A 17,144-nucleotide genomic window follows, 5' to 3' on the forward strand; every position below is an offset into this window, starting at 1 on the left:
TTGTAAAAAAATTATTTATTTTCAACTTTTATTTTAAATTTAGGGGGTACATGAGTAGGTTTGTTATTGTGTATACTGTGTGATGCTGAGATACAGGGTACGGAGTCTTGCATTTTAGAACGTGATGAGTCACTTTCAAAGCTGACAGTTCTATAATTCCGTGATTTACATATCAGGGCAAAATTTGAGCATAGGCTGATGATTTCTGACTTGAACCTAAAAGTCTGTGGAATGATAAATGATAAACTACAACTCCCGGCAGGCCTCGGGGCTAGGTAGTCTTCCCCGCCCCCCCTTTTTTTCCGCCAGAGCTGGGAACGACCAATGACGGTTAGTCATTTGAATAGACCAATAACAAATTAAACGGTTCAGGTTGAGGCGGGGCAGTCAAGTCATCCAATCGCACGGAAGAGGTGAAAACATATTAGCCAACCCAAATATGTGGGGGCGGGACCTAAGGTGGGGCGGTGGAAGAAGTTTGCTGACGAAGATGGCGACTGAGGCACAGAGTGAAGGGGAGGTACCAGCCCGCGAATCCGGCCGGAGGTGAGCTGAGTTTGGTCCAGTTTCCTGGGAAACGCGGCCTTGGGCTGTTAGTCCTGCCGCCTTTGCCTTGGGTCACGGTGACGCACGGTTCGGGCTTTGTTTCTTTCTCCCATGGCATTTCTCACCGTCGCGCCTGCTGGGGCTGAGGCGCGGGGGTCGGGCCTCGGCGCTGGGCTCCGGCCAAGCCCCCCACTCTGTCCTGCCGCTGCCCGAGGAGGCTCCGCCCGCTGCGCTGGCTGCGGACGTCCAGCTGGGGTGGCAGCGCTGATCGCCTTGGCGCCGAGACTCCTCTTGATGGCGAGGAAACGGAAGACCAGGGCTGTTTAGCGAATTCCTCACCGTAACACACAGCTTTTCACATCTTCCCCAAGGCACTTAGTGCATTCAGGTCCGAGCAAGGATTTGAGTGTCAATTGGAAATGGTGTTGAGTCCTTGGGCCAGTTTTTAAACCTTGTCTCCACTTCAGTTTCTTCACCTGCAAAAGGACATGAGGATGCCTATTTCCAAGAGTCAAGATTGAATAAGACAATCCATTTAAAGCTAGCATTGAGCTTAGCCTATAATGACAACTCTAGATTTTCTTCTTCCTAATTGAACAACTAAGGAGCAGAGGTGAGACGGATCTGTAGTCCTTGACATCATGACTTTCTTTCCACAGGTGTTCTTTCCTAAACAGCCACACCGAGATTTAGCGTTTCCAGGAGAGAATTTCGAGGTGGTGTTGCCTTAGCCTTGAGACCTAAGTTGTCTTAATTGATTGCAATTTTGTTTTTGGTATAATTCAATAGATTGAGTTTATTTACGTTGCTCCAGCGTAACTCAGTAAAATACTTCGGTTTGGCGTCTTTTGGTTCCATTTGTACCGAATAGGAGATTCCAAGAATCTTGGGAAACTAATGACTTTGTGACCCAACTTCTTCTTGAGCCCAGATGAGCGTGGTTGAGTGTGTTATTTAAAATATGATACGGGGCCGGTCTTGGTGGCTCATGCGTGTAATCCCAGCACTTTGGGAGGCCGAGGCGAGCGGATCACCTGAGGTCAGGAGTTCGAGACCAGCCTGGCTAACATGATGAAACCCCGTCTCTACTAAAAATACAATAATTAGCTGGGCGTGGTGGTGGGTGCCCGTAGTCCCGGCTACTCTCGAGGCTGAGGCGGAGGTTGCAGTGAGCCGAGATCGTGCCATTGCATTCTACCCTGGATGACAGAGCAAGACTTCGTCTCAAAATAAATAAATAAATAAAAATAAAATAAAATATGATACACAAGAGTTTTCCACTCTTGAAGCTGCCTATAAATGGTTGATCATTTTTGTTTTGCCCGGGAACTGTAGAGGTGATTGATACATTTGATTAGATCATCCTTCATCCAGTTCTTTAAAAAATTCTAAATTTTGGTGAAAATCTGAGGACAAATAAAATACTATTCCATAGCAAGAGTAGTTTGAATTTCTTTTATTTTCTTTCTTTCTTCCTTCCTTCCTTTTTTTTTTTTTTTTTTTTTAACACAGGGGCTCCTTCTGTCGCCCAGGCTGGAGTGTAGTGGTGCGATCACAGGTCCCTGCAGCCTTAACCTCCTGGGCTCAATTGATCCTCCCTCCTCAGTCTCTTGAGTAGTTGGGACTACAGGCACATGCCACTATGTCCAGCTAGTGTTTTTGTTGTTGTTGTTGTTTGTAGAAACTGGGGTCTCGCCATGTTGCCCTGGGTGGTCTTGAGTTCCTGGCATAAGTGATCCTCCTGCCTTAGGCTCCCAAAGTGCTGGGATTATAGGTGTGAGCCACTGCGCCTGGCCTGAATTTCTTTGTAGTCTATTCCCAGTTGAATTTAAATTTTGAGTGAGAGTATTAGTTAATTACATGATCAGTAGGTATTCACACAATCTTACCTGAACCTGAAACCATTTCATCAATTCCATATTGTAAAAGAGAAGTGGGCCGGGCGCGATGGCTCACGCCTGTAATCCTAGCACTTTGAGAGGCCCAGGCCGGTGGATCAGCTGAGCTCAGGAGTTCGAGATCAGCCTGGGGAACACAGTGAAACCCTGTCTCTACTAAAAACACACAAAATTAGCCGAGTGTGGTGGCGTGTGCCTGTAATCCCACCTACTTGGGAGGCTGAGACAGGAGAATTGCTTGAACCCGTGAGGTGGAGGTTGCAGTGAGCTGAGATCACGCCACTGCACCCCAGCCTGGGCAACAGAATGAGACTCCATCTCAAAAAATAAATAAATAGAAAAAATAAAGAAGAGAAGTTTGGGGTTTCTGTAAGGCACTTTGAGGACAGGACACACATATGTATTTATTACATATTCCCAGTACTTAGCTTTGTGTAGGTGGTCAATAATTAGTGAATAATAGTCTGTCATTTCTAAGAAAAATATTTTCTCGTGGTGATAAATACAAATTCTTTCTTGCTCTGCAGGGATTAATCTTTATTTATTTATTTATTTTTGAGACAGAGTCTTGCTCTGTCATCAGGCTAGAGTGCAGTGGCACGATTTCAGCTCACTGCAACCTCTGCCTCCCACGTTCAAGCTCGGGAGGTGGAGGCTGCAAAGAGCCATCATCCTGCCATTGCACTCTAGCCTGGGTGACAGAGTGAGACCCTGTACAAACAACAACAACAAAAACAAAAAAAGAAACTATCCACTTTACCAATAATAGTATAAACAGAGACCTTTAAGGGTCAAAGAGAAAAGGTGAAAGCAGGAAATGAAATAAAGCTACTTCTCCTCGTAATTGGCAGTAGGGAAATACACACAGCTTACTATTTTTTAATTAAAAAGAAACATTAAAAGAAAGTGCTAACTATTATTACATAAAGAGCCAGCTTAGGAACAGACTATAGAATGCCTGGAAATGTTTCTGGAGGACAGGGGAGGTGCCTGAAGATGTGGAAAGGGTTCTATATCCTATTAATTTACATATACCTTAGGTATGGAATACTGGTTAGTAAACATGACTTCCTGAGCCTTGTTTTTTTGAGGCGGAGTCTCACTCTGTGGCACAGGCTGGAGTGCAGTGGTGCAATGTTGGCTCACTGCAACCTCCGCCTTCTGGATTCAGGCAATTCTCCTGCCTCAGCCTCCTGAGTAGCGGTAACTACAGGCATGTGCCACCATATCCAGCTAATTTTTGTATTTTTAGTAGAGACGGGTTTCATCATGTCAGCCAGGCTGGTCTCAAACTCCTGACCTCAGGTGATCCACCCGCCTCGGCCTCCCAAAGTGTTGGGATTACAGGTGTGAGCCACTGCACCTGGCCTGAGCCTTTTTTGTTAAATTGCTTTTTCTGTAATAAGACAGTAATGTGTTCCTTTGAGAAAAATGATTAAACCTTTATTGATCCCAGGAAGACTTCTGTTCTTATATGCACAAGTTAAGTGAGAAAACCTGGTTTAAATATCTGATCTAGTTTTGTATTTGTGCTGTTAAATTCTTTTTTTTTTTTTTTTTTTTGAGATAGAGTCTTGCTCTGTTGCCCAGGCTGGAGTGCAGTGGCGTGATCTCGGTTCACTGCAAACTTCATCTCCCAGGTTCACGCCATTCTCCTGCCTCAGCCTCCTGAGTAGCTGGGACTACAGGCGCCCGCCACTATGCCTGGCTAATTTTTTTTTTTTTTGTATTTTCAGTAGGGACGGGGTTTCACCGTATTAGCCAGGATGGTCTCAATCTCCTGACCTTGCTGGGTGCGGTGGCTCAAGCCTGTAATCCCAGCACTTTGGGAGGCCGAGACGGGCGGATCATTGAGGTCAGGAGATCGAGACCATCCTGGTGAAACCCCGTCTCTACTAAAAAATACAAAAAACTAGCCGGGCGAGGTGGCGGGCGCCTGTAGTCCCAGCTACTCGGGAGACTGAGGCAGGAGAATGGCGTAAACCCTGGAGGCGGAGCTTGCAGTGAGCTGAGATCCGGCCACTGCACTCCAGCCTGGGCGACAGAGGGAGACTCTGTCTCCAAAAAAAAAAAAAAAAAAAAATCTCCTGACCTTGTGATTCACCTGCCTCGGCCTCCCAAAGTGCTGGGATTACAGGCGTGAGCCACCGTGCCTGGCCTGTGCTATGAAATTCTATCTGAAGGATAATGAGGAGTAGATTTCTTCAGGGGATTTTCTTGAATATGGTTTTATTTTACATTTTATCAATGATCAGGTTGAGAGTTTGATCATATTTGTAAACAAGTCCTGTCTTGGAAGGAGAGGAAGGAAGAAAATAGAATTTTAAAATTAATCTGCATAAACTGGTAAGTGGCATGAAACCAAAGCATAAAGCAAAGCAGATACTGTTGCACAAGTTTACTTTGGTCAGAACAAGTGGGTTGGTAGTATTATAAAGAGTGATATTGGAAATCTGTACACTTTTTGTCATAAACATTAAATTTGGCTTAGGCTAGGTGTGGTGGCTCATGCCTGTAATTGCAGCACTTTGGGAGGCTGAGGCGGGCAGATCACTTGAGGTCAGGAGTTCAAGACCAGCCTGGCCAACATGGTGAAACACTGTCTCTACTAAAAATATAAAAATTAGCTGGGTGTGTGACAGGTGCCTGTAATCCCAGCTACTAGGGAGGCTGAGGCAGGAGAATTGCTTGAACCCGGGAGGTGGAGGTTGCAGTGAGCTGAGATCGTGCCACTGTATTCCAGCCTGGGCGACAGAGAGAGAGACTCTGTCTCTAAAAAAAAAAAAAAAAAAAAGGAAAGAAAATTATCTGGGTATGGTGGCACATACCCACAGTCCCAGCTACTTGGGAGGCTGAAGCAGGAGGATCACTTGATCTCAAGAGTTTGAGGCTGCAATAAGCTAGAATGCCGCCACTACACTCTGGCCTGGGTGACTGAGACCCTGTTGTTAAAAAAAATAAGTAAAAAAAAAATAAATTTGTTTAAAAAAATTGTATTAAAAAACATAGCCATGTATCATCTTACCTAGTAAGTGTATAGTTAATTAATGTTAACTATATTCGCATTGTTCTGTGTCCAGCCATTTTTTATATGGAACATCTACAACCTACAAATCCACTGAAGCTTTAAGAGTATATACTTTCGGCCTTGCACAGTGGCTCATGCCTGTAATCCCAGCACTTTGGGAGGCCGAGGCGGGCAGATCACCTGAGGTCAGGAGTTTAAGACCAGCCTGGCCAGCATGGTGAAACTATCTCTACTAAAAATACAAAAAATTAGCTGGGCGCAGTGGCATGCACCTGTAATCCCAGCTACTTGGGAGGCTGAGGCAGGAGAATTGCTTGAACCTGGGAGGTGGAGGTTGTGGTGAGCTGAGATCATACCATTGCACTCCAGCCTGGGCAACAGAGCGAGACTCAGTCTCACAGAAAAAAAAAAAAAAGTATAAAAAAAGAATATATACTTTTTTTTTCTTGCTTTTTTGTTAAGAGTGTATAGTTTGGCTGAGAGTGGTGGCTCACACCTGTAATCCTATCACTTTGGGAAGCTGAGGTGGTAGGATCACTTGAGCCCAGGAGTTTGAGACCAGCCTGGGCAACCTAGCAAGACATTGTCTCTACTAAAAATAAAAAAAAATTAGCCAGGCATGGTGGCACACGCCTGTGGTCTCAGCTACTAGGGAGGCTGAGGCAGGAGGATTGCTTGAGCCTGGAAGGTTGAGGATACAGTGAGCCGTGATTATGCCACCACTCTAGCATGGGCAACTGCGCAAGACCCTGCCTCAAAAAAACCCCAGTATATACTTTTTCCCCTCTTTCCCCGCTATGAAATAAACTTATTTACTACAGAAGGCTAGAAAAATATGTAGAAAGAAACTGGGGGCTGGGCTCAGTGTCTCACGCCTGTAATCCCAGCGCTTTGGGAGGCCAAGGTGGGGGGATCACTTGAGGTCAGTAGTTCGAGACCAGCCTGGCCAACATGGTGAAACCCTGTCTCTACTAAAAAGACAAAAAGTAGCTGGGCGTGGTGTCAGATGTCTGTAATCCCAGCTACTCAAGAGGCTGAGGCAGGAGAATCGCTTGAACCTGGGAGGCGGAAGTTGCAGTGAGCCGAGATTGCACCGCTGTACTCTAGCTTGGGCAACAGAGTGAGACTCTGTCTCAAAAACAAAAAACAAGAGACAGCGCCGGGGCAAGTGAGAGCCGGACGGGCACTGGGCGACTCTGTGCCTCGCTGAGGAAAATAACTAAACATGGGCAAAGGAGATCCTAAGAAGCCGAGAGGCAAAATGTCATCATATGCATTTTTTGTGCAAACTTGTCGGGAGGAGCATAAGAAGAAGCACCCAGATGCTTCAGTCAACTTCTCAGAGTTTTCTAAGAAGTGCTCAGAGAGGTGGAAGACCATGTCTGCTAAAGAGAAAGGAAAATTTGAAGATATGGCAAAGGCGGACAAGGCCCGTTATGAAAGAGAAATGAAAACCTATATCCCTCCCAAAGGGGAGACAAAAAAGAAGTTCAAGGATCCCAATGCACCCAAGAGGCCTCCTTCGGCCTTCTTCCTGTTCTGCTCTGAGTATCGCCCAAAAATCAAAGGAGAACATCCTGGCCTGTCCATTGGTGATGTTGCGAAGAAACTGGGAGAGATGTGGAATAACACTGCTGCAGATGACAAGCAGCCTTATGAAAAGAAGGCTGCGAAGCTGAAGGAAAAATACGAAAAGGATATTGCTGCATATCGAGCTAAAGGAAAGCCTGATGCAGCAAATAAGGGAGTTGTCAAGGCTGAAAAAAGCAAGAAAAAGAAGGAAGAGGAGGAAGATGAGGAAGATGAAGAGGATGAGGAGGAGGAGGAAGATGAAGAAGATGAAGATGAAGAAGAAGATGATGATGATGAATAAGTTGGTTCTAGCGCAGTTTTTTTTTCTTGTCTATAAAGCATTTAACCCCCCTGTACACAACTCACTCCTTTTAAAGAAAAAAATTGAAATGTAAGGCTGTGTAAGATTTGTTTTTAAACTGTACAGTGTCTTTTTTTGTATAGTTAACACACTACCGAATGTGTCTTTAGATAGCCTTGTCCTGGTGGTATTTTCAATAGCCACTAACCTTGCCTGGTACAGTATGGGGGTTGTAAATTGGCATGGAAATTTAAAGCAGGTTCTTGTTGGTGCACAGCACAAATTAGTTATATATGGGGATGGTAGTTTTTTCATCTTCAGTTGTCTCTGATGCAGCTTATACGAAATAATTGTTGTTCTGTTAACTGAATACCACTCTGTAATTGCAAAAAAAAAAAAAAAAAGTTGCAGCTGTTTTGTTGACATTCTGAATGCTTCTAAGTAAATACAATTTTTTTTATTAAAAAAAAAACAAAAAACAAAAAACAAAAAATACAAATAAAAATAAGAGAAAAAAGCCAGGTGTGGTGGTGTGCACCTGTAGTCCTAGCTACTGGGGAGGCTGAGGTGGGAGAATTGCTTGAACCCAGGAGCTTGAGGCTGCAGTGAGCTATGATGACACCACTGTGCTCCAACCTGGGTGCCAGAGTGAGACCCTGTCTCTAAAAAAAAAAAAAAAAAAAAAAAAAAAAAAAACACACACAGAAAAAAGAAAAATATGTAGGAAAAAAGTAAATAAGCCACTCCAATTTACCAGATAGATACAACCATTATTAACATTGAGACAGTTTTTTTTTTTTTTTTTGATAGAGATGAAGTTTCACTATGTTGCCCAGGCTGGTCTTAAACTCTTGGGCTCATGCCATCCTTCCACCTTGGAACCCCAAAGTGCTGGGATTACAGGTGTGAGCCACCATGTCTGGTTCCTTCTGAGTCTTAAACTTTGTTATCTAAAATGTGATCTATGCAAGACTTGATTTCTATCTTGGTTTCACAGTTTCCTCCCAATAAGTGCATCATTTCCAGTTGGAAACAGTACAGCAAAAGAGTGATTGAAATACAAGTATTTTCTTTCTTTCTTTTTTTTCTTTTTTGAGACTGAGTCTTGCTCTGTTGCCCAGGCGGGAATACAGTGGCATGATCTCAGCTCACTGCAACCTGTGCCTCCCAGGTTCAAGCAATTCTCCTGAGTAGCTGGGACTACAGGCACTTGCCACCATGCCGGCTAATTTTTGTATTTTTAGTAGAGACGAGGTTTCACTATGTTGGCCAGGTTGGTCTCGAACTCCTGACCTCAGGCAATCCACCCACCTCAGCCTCCCAAAGTGTTGAGATTGTAGGTGTGAGCCACCGCGCCCGGCTGGAATACAATTATTTTCCTTTTTAGTCCTCACTGCAGCCCCATGAGGAATTATTATACTTAGTTTAGAGATGAGGAAACTGAGACTGAGAATGGTTATGAAGTGGCAGACTCAGAATCAAAGCCCAGATTGTCTGCCCCAAAGCCTGCGAGGTATCCGGTGAACCACACTGCCTCCCGAAGATGCCCTCTGGTCACCTTCAGTGAACACTTTCACCTACACTTTTACTAACCATCTTTTAGGATGGGTTGTTTCCACAGATGCTGGAGTCTATTTATTTTGTGCTGATGTTTTGCTACTATTACCTGATATAAACTATGTTCAACTAGGCCATAGAAACTACATAGTAATAGCCGGGCACGGTGGCTCATGCTGTAATCCCAGCACTTTGGGATGCTGAGGTGGACGGATTGCCTGAGGTCACGAGTTCGAGACCAGACTGGCCAATATGGTGAAACCCCATCTCTACTAAAAATACAAAAATTAGCCAGGCGTGGTGGCAGGCACCTGTAATCTCAGCTACTCGGGAGGCTGAGGCAGGAGAATCACTTGAACCCAGGAGGCAGAGATTGCAGTGAGCCAAGATCGTACCATTGCACTCTAGCCTGGGTGACAAGAGTGAGACTCTGTCTCAAAAAAAAAAAAAAAAAAAAAAAAAAAGAGAAAAGAAACTACATAGTAATTTAAACAGAGAACGTTTAATAGGTTATTAACTATAACTGAGGATTCGAGTAACAAGGGATTGGCTAGTAAGAAGTAAAGAGATCTCTAAAAAATATAGAAATAGATACAGGAATCAGCTGAGATAGAATGTACAAGGAAGAGATTCCCTAGGGCAGAGTTCCAGACCTTGCTGGAGATGGCATGGCCATGGTTGACTGAATGGCAGAGACATTGCTCTGAAGGGGAAGATACAGAAGGGAGGGCTCAGATTCATACTGGGACAAACAGACTTACACGTTCATATTTGTTAGGATTCTTTCAGTTATATGTGATAGAAACTAAAACTAGCTTAAGCAAAAAGAGACTCTAATAATTGGCTCAAGAAACTGAAAAGCCCAGGGGATAAATCAAGTATGGTTTAATCTGTATGGAAAATCTCAAATCTCAGTGTCACTAGATATCTACCTCTTTACTGTCTTAGATCTGGTTTCCTCTGTTTTTGCTTCCTAAGAAGGCAGATTCTGTATAAAAAGTGGCAGTAATGGACCACCAACGGTGTCAGTCTTATATCCCACCAACTTAGCAATTTTAGAATTTCACAAGAGTCTTGGAGTTGAGACTTTTTGTCCTAGTTTGACTTGTGGGCCTTTGCCTGGATTCGTGAAGGGAACAGAATGTTTCAGTTGGTTAAGCTTGGGTGACATGCTCATAGCCAGTGACCACCAGATCACATAGATTTGAAAGATGGGGAGAAGTTTTTTTTTTTTTTTTTTGAGACAGAGTCTCGCTCTGTCACCCAGGCTGGAGTGCAGTGGCGCGATCTTGGCTCACTGCAACTCCACCTCCCAAGTTCACGTCATTCTCCTGCCTCAGCCTCCCGAGTTGCTGGGACTAGAGGCGGGTGCCACCATGCCCGGCTAATTTTTTGTATTTTTAGTAGAGATGAGATTTCACTGTGTTAGCCAGGATGGTCTCCATCTCCTGACCTTGTGATCCGCCCCCCTCGGCCTCCCAAAGTGTTGGGATTACAGGTGTGAGCCACTGCGCCTGGCTGAGAAGTTTATTGCTTAAAGGAAAATGGGGGTGCTGTTACCAGAGGAAGGGGAAAATAGATATTGGGAAGGCAAAAGCAGCAGATGTCCACTGTGCTGTCTCTGTAATTCCCTGTGTACCTCTCTTTAAATTTATGTTTTGAAAAGGGTCGGCCACTAATGTGTGGTGAAAACATTTTATGTTTCTTAATAAAACCCCAAGAAACCAAAAAGCACCTTAAGTGTTAGCTATCGTTTTTCCCCCACTGTCTAAATCCTACTCGTCTTTAAGATCTAGCTCACATCTCTTGTATATGGGTGAAAGAGTCTCTCCTGAATTCTTTTTTTTTTTTTTTTGAGACGGAGTCTGGCTCTGTCGCCCGGGCTGGAGTGCAGTGGCCGGGTCTCAGCTCACTGCAAGCTCTGCCTCCCGGGTTTACGCCCATTCTCCTGCCTCAGCCTCCCCAGTAGCTGGGACTACAGGCGCCCGCCACCTCGCCTGGCTAGTTTTTTGTATTTTTTAGTAGAGATGGGGTTTCACCGTGTTAGCCAGGATGGTCTCGATCTCCTGACCTCGTGATCTGCCCGTCTCGGCCTCCCAAAGTGCTGGGATTACAGGCTTGAGCCACCGCACCCAGCCTCTCCTGAATTCTTGGAGCCTTTATTGTTTGTATCATGTGTTTGGCTATTAATGATCTTGTATCATCTTTTGTGTTGTGGTCTTCAGCTACTATTTGAAATCGTGTAGCACTTAGTGAATTTTCAATTCCTGGAGGCCAGAGACTTACCTTAATTTTTGTCCCTATACCTTACAATACCTTAAAGTTACAAAGCAGTCAGTAGATCATGATTGGATTAATTTTAAATGACACATGAGTGACTAATTTCTTGTTTGGGTACCATATGTCTCAGAAAAGCAATTCACCTTCCTATGCTGGTTGGTGAAAAGATTTATGATTAAGTTTGTGGAATATTGAATACTTCTCGCTGACTAAAAGTATAGAAAGTCTTTTCTTTTTTGAGACAGGGTCTCGCTCTATTATTACTCAGGCTGGAGTGGCAGAGGCAAGAACACACCTTGCTGCAGCCTTGACCTCCTGGACTCAGGTGATGCTCCCACCTCAGCCTCCTGAGTAGTTGGGACCATAGACTCAAGCAATCATGCCTGGCTAATTTAAAAACATTTTTTTGTTGTTGTTGTAGAGACAGAGTCTCGTCATGTCACCTAGACTGGTCTTGAACTCCTAGGCTCAAGTGATCCTGACACCTTGTCCTCATAAGGTGTTGGAATTATAGGCATGAGCCACTGTGCCTGGCCAGAAACTTTTTTTTTTTTTTTTTTGAGATGGAGTCTTGCTCTGTCACCCAGACTGGAGTGCAGAGGCATGATCTCGGCTCACTGCAAACTCCGCCTCCCCGGGTTCATACCATTCTCCTGCCTCAGCCTCCTGAGTAGCTGGCACTACAGGCGCCCGCCACCAGGCCTGGCTAATTTTTTGTATTTTTTTTTTTTTTTTAATAGAGATGGGGTTTCACCGTGTTAGCCAGGATGGTCTCGATTTCCTGACCTCATGATCCGCCCGCCTTGGCCTTGCAAAGTGCTGGGATTACAGGCGTGAGCCACTGCACCCGGCCTCCAGAAACTCTTAAGAATTTTCAATTTGTGAGCTTCTGTAGATATGAACAAGTCATATGCCAGAACAAAAACCATTAGCTGTCTCTTGGATAGTATGTGTCACTCTGGACTTTGGAACAAATGAATATAGAAGTAGTCTTTTAGGACCTAATCTGATCATACATAGAAGTACTTCTAGTTTTAATTGCCTGAGACTCATGGCACTTAAAAGTCTGTAGGAGGCCTGGTGCAGTGGCTCATGCCTGTAATGCTAGCACTTTGGGAGGCCGAGCTGGGATGATCGCTTGAGGCCAGGAGTTTGAGACTAGCTTGGTCAACATAGTGAGACCCTGGGCTATACAAAAAAATTAAAAAATCAGCCAGGTGTGGTGGCACACACCTTTAGTCTTAGCACTTTGGGAGGCTGATGTGGGAGGATCCCTTGAGCCCAGGTGTTCAAGCCTGAAGTGAACTGTGATTGCACACTGCTTTACAGCCTGGTCAACAGAGTGAGACCCTGTCTCAGGAAAAAAAAACAAAAACAAAAACAAAAACCATAGGAAAAGAGAGGCTCATGAAGCATTGACTCTACTTTTCTGAGGAGCAAATAGTTTTTAGATAAATGGTAAGGGACTGTATTGTCAGTGAAGCATCCTATAGAACTTTTTCCAAATTAATAGGGAATTTTGATGTTATCTTTTTTTTTCTTTTATTTATTATTATTATTTTTGAGACAGAGTCTTGGTCTGTCACCTAGGCTGGAGTGCAGTGGTGCAATCTCCACTCACTGCAACCTCCGCCTCCCAGGTTCAAGTGATTCTCCTGCCTCAGCCTCCCGAGTAGCTGGGACTATAGGCGCTTGCCATCACACCTGGCTGATTTTTGTATTTTTAGTAGAGATGGGGTTTTGCCATGTTGGCCAGGCTGGTCTCAAACTCCTCACCTCAGGTGATCCACCCTCTTTGGCCTCCCGAAGTGCTGGGATTACAGGTATGAGCCACACTGTGCCTGGCCTTTTTTGTTTGTTTTTGAGATGGAGTCTCACTCTGTTACCCAGGTTGGAGTGCAGTGGCACAATCTCAGCTCACTGCAACCTCCACCTCCCAGGTTCAAGTGATTCTCCTTCTTCAACCTCCCTCGTAGCTGGGATTACAGGTGTGCACCACCACATCCAGCTAATTTTTTTGTATTTTTAGTAGAGATGGGATTTCACCACGTTGGCCAGGCTGGTCTCGAACTCCTGACCTCAAATGATCTGCCCACCTCGGGTTCCCAAAGTGCTGGGATTATAGATGTGAACCACTGTGCCAGATGTTACTGTCTTTTTTTCTTTCTTTCTTTCTTTTTTTTTTTTTTTTGAGACAGTCTCGCTCTGTTGCCCAGGCTGGAATGCAGTGGTGCGATCTCACTGCAAGCTCCGCCTCCTGGGTTCACGCCATTCTCCTGCCTCAGCCTCCCGAGTAGCTGGGGCTACAGGCGCCTGCCACCACGCTCGGCTAATTTTTTTTTATATTTTTAGTAGAGACAGGGTTTCACCATGTAATCCAGGATGGTCTTGAACTCCTGACCTCGTGATCCACCTGCCTCAGCCTCCCAAAGTGCTGAGATTACAGGCGTGAGCCCCTGCGCCCGGCCAGATGTTACTTTCTTAACACAAATAACTTTCTTCCCATTGTACACTAGCGTGAGGGAGGAAAATTAAGGAAGGTGTCAGCAACAGAATTAATGCTTATTCATATGACACCCAAAAAGATAAAAATTACCAAGCAAATAAATAAGTCAATAAATTGGCATTATTGATACTCATCATTCTTGACTGAGAATATTACATTGTCATTCCATTGGGCAGAATCTTAGATTAGGATTCCAAAAATGTTTAGGTTAAGAAGGTAGGCAATCAAGAGTTTTTTCATTTCAGAATAGTTTGCCAATTTAATTTTGGTTAAGATGTATTATTAGTTTGAAATTTGGGCTAGGCGTGGTGGCTCATGCCTGTGATCCCAGCACTTTGGGAGGCCGAGGTGGGAGGATCACTTGGGCCCAGGAATTTGAGACCTGGGCAACATAGAAAGACTTGTGTCTACAAATAGTAAAAAAAATTAGCCAGGTGTTGGTGGTGCATGTCTGTGGTCCCAGCTACTTGGGAGGTCGACGTGGGGAATTGCTTGAGCTCAGGCAGTTGAGGCTACAGTGAGTCACGATTGTGCCATTGTGCTCTAGCCTGGGCAACAATGGAAGACCCAGTCTCAAAAAAAAAGAAAACAAAAATAAAACACACACACACACCCACCCACACACACACACAAGCAAGCAAGAAAGAAAGTTGTTCAGGTTGAGATCAAATATAGGGGCCAAATATATTTTCAGACTTTTGGAGTCTAAAACAGCTATTCTTAGGGTATAAATGTTTCAAAAATTTTATCTAAGAAATTGGATATCGTTCCCTGAATTGTGGTACTCCTTATTAATGTTGAACTGTCTCTGATATTAAAAAGCACCACCAGCTTGGGCATATAGGGCCTGTTTAGTTTTCTCTTCTCTATGTACAACTTTCATGATACTGGCTTAAATTTGATATGTAGAGAGAGGGAAGAATACAGTCTTTTCTTTGATAGTTGTATTTCTTATCTAACAGCTTTCCAACAAAGTGACACAGTTAAAGCCACGTTTCAGAGCCTTTTAGAGTTGAAAAAGCAGTAGGAGAGAGTGAATACTTCTCTCAGGGTGGTAAATCAGATTTAGACAACTTTAAATATAGCTCGTATTTTGATAAATCTTGCCAAGGTTGTGGTTCTTGGAAAACAAATCAAGTTAGGCAATTCACCAGGGAGGAAACATTTAGTTTTGTGGGTATGCAGTTTTGGTATAGTCAGCCAAAAGGTACATCTGCAGGATGCAGTTGTTTTTTTTTTTTTTTAACTGCCTTGAATTTTGCAGATTCATGGCTTCAACATGCCTTAGAAGCACTTGCATTTCATTTTTCTGTAATTGATTTTTCAACTGTGGATTGTTTCCAGTCCTTTCACTGAGCATATCACCTTACATGTAGGGTTCCATCTAGTGGTAAAAGTGGTAATTGTAGACTATAAGTAGGTTATACAAATTACTATTTTTTTAGTATTACTAGATTGATAAATTTATGCCACTTTGACATGATAGGGCACAGTCCACCTGATTGATACTCATTTGGCACACTCTTCTCAATTCTGTTCACTAAATTATATCTTGAGTTAGGATGAAAATAATGCAGCTTTCAGGCTTTAAAGTGACTAAATTTAAACTGCTAAGAGTCCTGACATTGTCTGCACGAGACAGCATTTTCTGTCACTTACAGAAAGTTACATTTGGCTTGTCAAGAGAAAAAGAAACATAATCCCAAAGCAGCAACCATTTAAAATAAAAGAAGACTGCCACAAGGATTCGTGCAGAATATTTAAAATTTTCCTGTTGAACAAAATGATTTAACTGATTTTTTTCTTCAGGGATGATGCTTTCAAATAGCTTATATGCATCTTTTGGAAATCGAAAGATCCTGGAATAGCGTCTTCCATGTGGGACATCTTGAAAGATAGTATTTTGGTTTCAGTGAGTTACGTGAATGAATCTCCAGTCCTTATCAGTGTGATGAGTCTGTTTACAGAGTATAAGTTTGTTTCTTAGATTTGTAGAATTTATAAAGAAAGAAAACTATAGCCTGTATACCAAAGACAAGGACAGTTCTTCCAGCAAAACTGGCTGCATCAAAAGTAGACTTCTGCACAGATTGTGAGGTTGGAGTGAAAGTGGTATTTGTTGTACCTGATGTAGTAACTGTGGTGGGAGTTGTAGAAGAGAAAGGCAGAGTTGTGGTTTTAACTTGGGATACTGGGAGTTATAATTTCCTTTAGGCTTCTGTATTTCCCAAGATTTCCACAAAATCCATAAAAAGTCATTGTGAACTCAACATACAAAGCCTCAGCAAATCTGCTCAGGTTCACTGAGTGTGAAACACTGGATCTATGTGTCACTGTGGAATTGATTGGCACCAGAGTGGCAGTTGGCACAGAACAGAAGTCTGTCCTGTTCACCACACCACAGTCTCTAACTGTTGAATTATGTGAACAGTAGCTCTCATCTTCTTTACATTCTATCTAAAAGCAGGTATTATTAACAGTGCTTTAAAACAGGAAACACAGCTGTTGCAGCCTTCATAGGTTTCTGGTGCTGGAGTGGTGACTGATGGGAAGGATGTCACTGGTACTGGGGTTATCTTGGAGGGGCGACCCACAGCAGTGGGCAGGAGAGCCCTGACATGGTGTCCTCAGCATTGATATCCAGAGGAAAGCTGCCATGCACAACATCCTGTCAATCTCCTGCAGGCTACCTGCCCCAAATTGTTCTTTTTGAGGGGTCTTATCTCTATCATTCTTTGGGATAGTTGCCCAGAACCCTTGTTATTTCTGTATGCCTACATACCTAGCTACTAATTTTCCTGCTTCTGGCCATCTATGTAAAAACTTTTATGATAAGGAAATTAATCTTTAGTATATACTTTGATTTTCTATAACATTTATATCAAATTGAAGTGAGAGTGAAGCCGAAACTACTTGGTTTCTTTATTTTTTTTTTCCGAGGCGGAGTCTTGCTCTGTTGCCCAGGCTGGAGTGCAGTGTTGTGATCTCCGCTCACTGCGAACTCCGCCTCCTGCGTTCACGCTATTCTCCTGCCTCAGCCTTCAGAGTAGCTGGGACCACAGGCGCCTGCCACCACGCCCGGCTGATTTTTTTGTATTTTTAGTAGAGACTGGGGGTTTCACTGTGTTAGCCAGAGTGGTCTCGATCTCCTGACCTCGTGATCTGCCCGCCTCGGCCTCCCAAAGTGCTGGGATTATAGGCGTGAGCCACTGTGCCCAGCCCAGTACTTGGTTTCTTTAAAAAAATTTGTCATGAAATGTCGATTATACATACAAGTTTATAGAATAATATAATCAATACTCTTCCTATTACCCAGCTTCAGCAAATCTTAAAATTTTGCCATATTTGCTTCAAATGCTCCCCTTTTCCCATAGCTCAATGATTTATCCACAAGAACGTTATTAGCACTTCAGGAACTCTTTTTTTTTTTTTTTTTTTTTTTTTTTTTTTTTTTTT

The 17,144-nt window shown here is 43.6% G+C and overlaps 1 protein-coding gene and 1 pseudogene across 10 annotated transcripts in view; both read left to right on the forward strand.

The window, feature by feature from the left end:
- The first annotated feature begins 450 nt into the window (after positions 1-450).
- The window catches only part of ARHGAP19 (Rho GTPase activating protein 19), an 84,599-nt gene continuing 67,905 nt past the window's right edge, over positions 451-17,144 (forward strand). For 6 of the 9 annotated variants that reach the window (XM_023206306.3, XM_023206310.2, XM_023206303.2 and 3 more), the window contains exon 1: positions 468-546. In XM_023206306.3, the coding sequence (XP_023062074.1) occupies positions 491-546 (56 nt within the window). In that variant the 5' untranslated portion in view covers positions 468-490. Of the gene's footprint in view, positions 547-15,497; positions 15,601-17,144 lie in introns of all 9 variants that reach the window. The other 3 variants (XM_023206309.3, XM_023206311.2, XM_023206308.2) reach the window with 3 other exon arrangements.
- Positions 6,601-7,749, forward strand: LOC111538754 (annotated as a pseudogene). The gene has a single exon (XR_002730448.2). The product of XR_002730448.2 is annotated as a high mobility group protein B1 pseudogene (transcript).

This window comes from Piliocolobus tephrosceles, chromosome 9 (assembly GCF_002776525.5).
Source record: "Piliocolobus tephrosceles isolate RC106 chromosome 9, ASM277652v3, whole genome shotgun sequence".
Lineage (NCBI taxonomy): Eukaryota > Metazoa > Chordata > Mammalia > Primates > Cercopithecidae > Piliocolobus > Piliocolobus tephrosceles.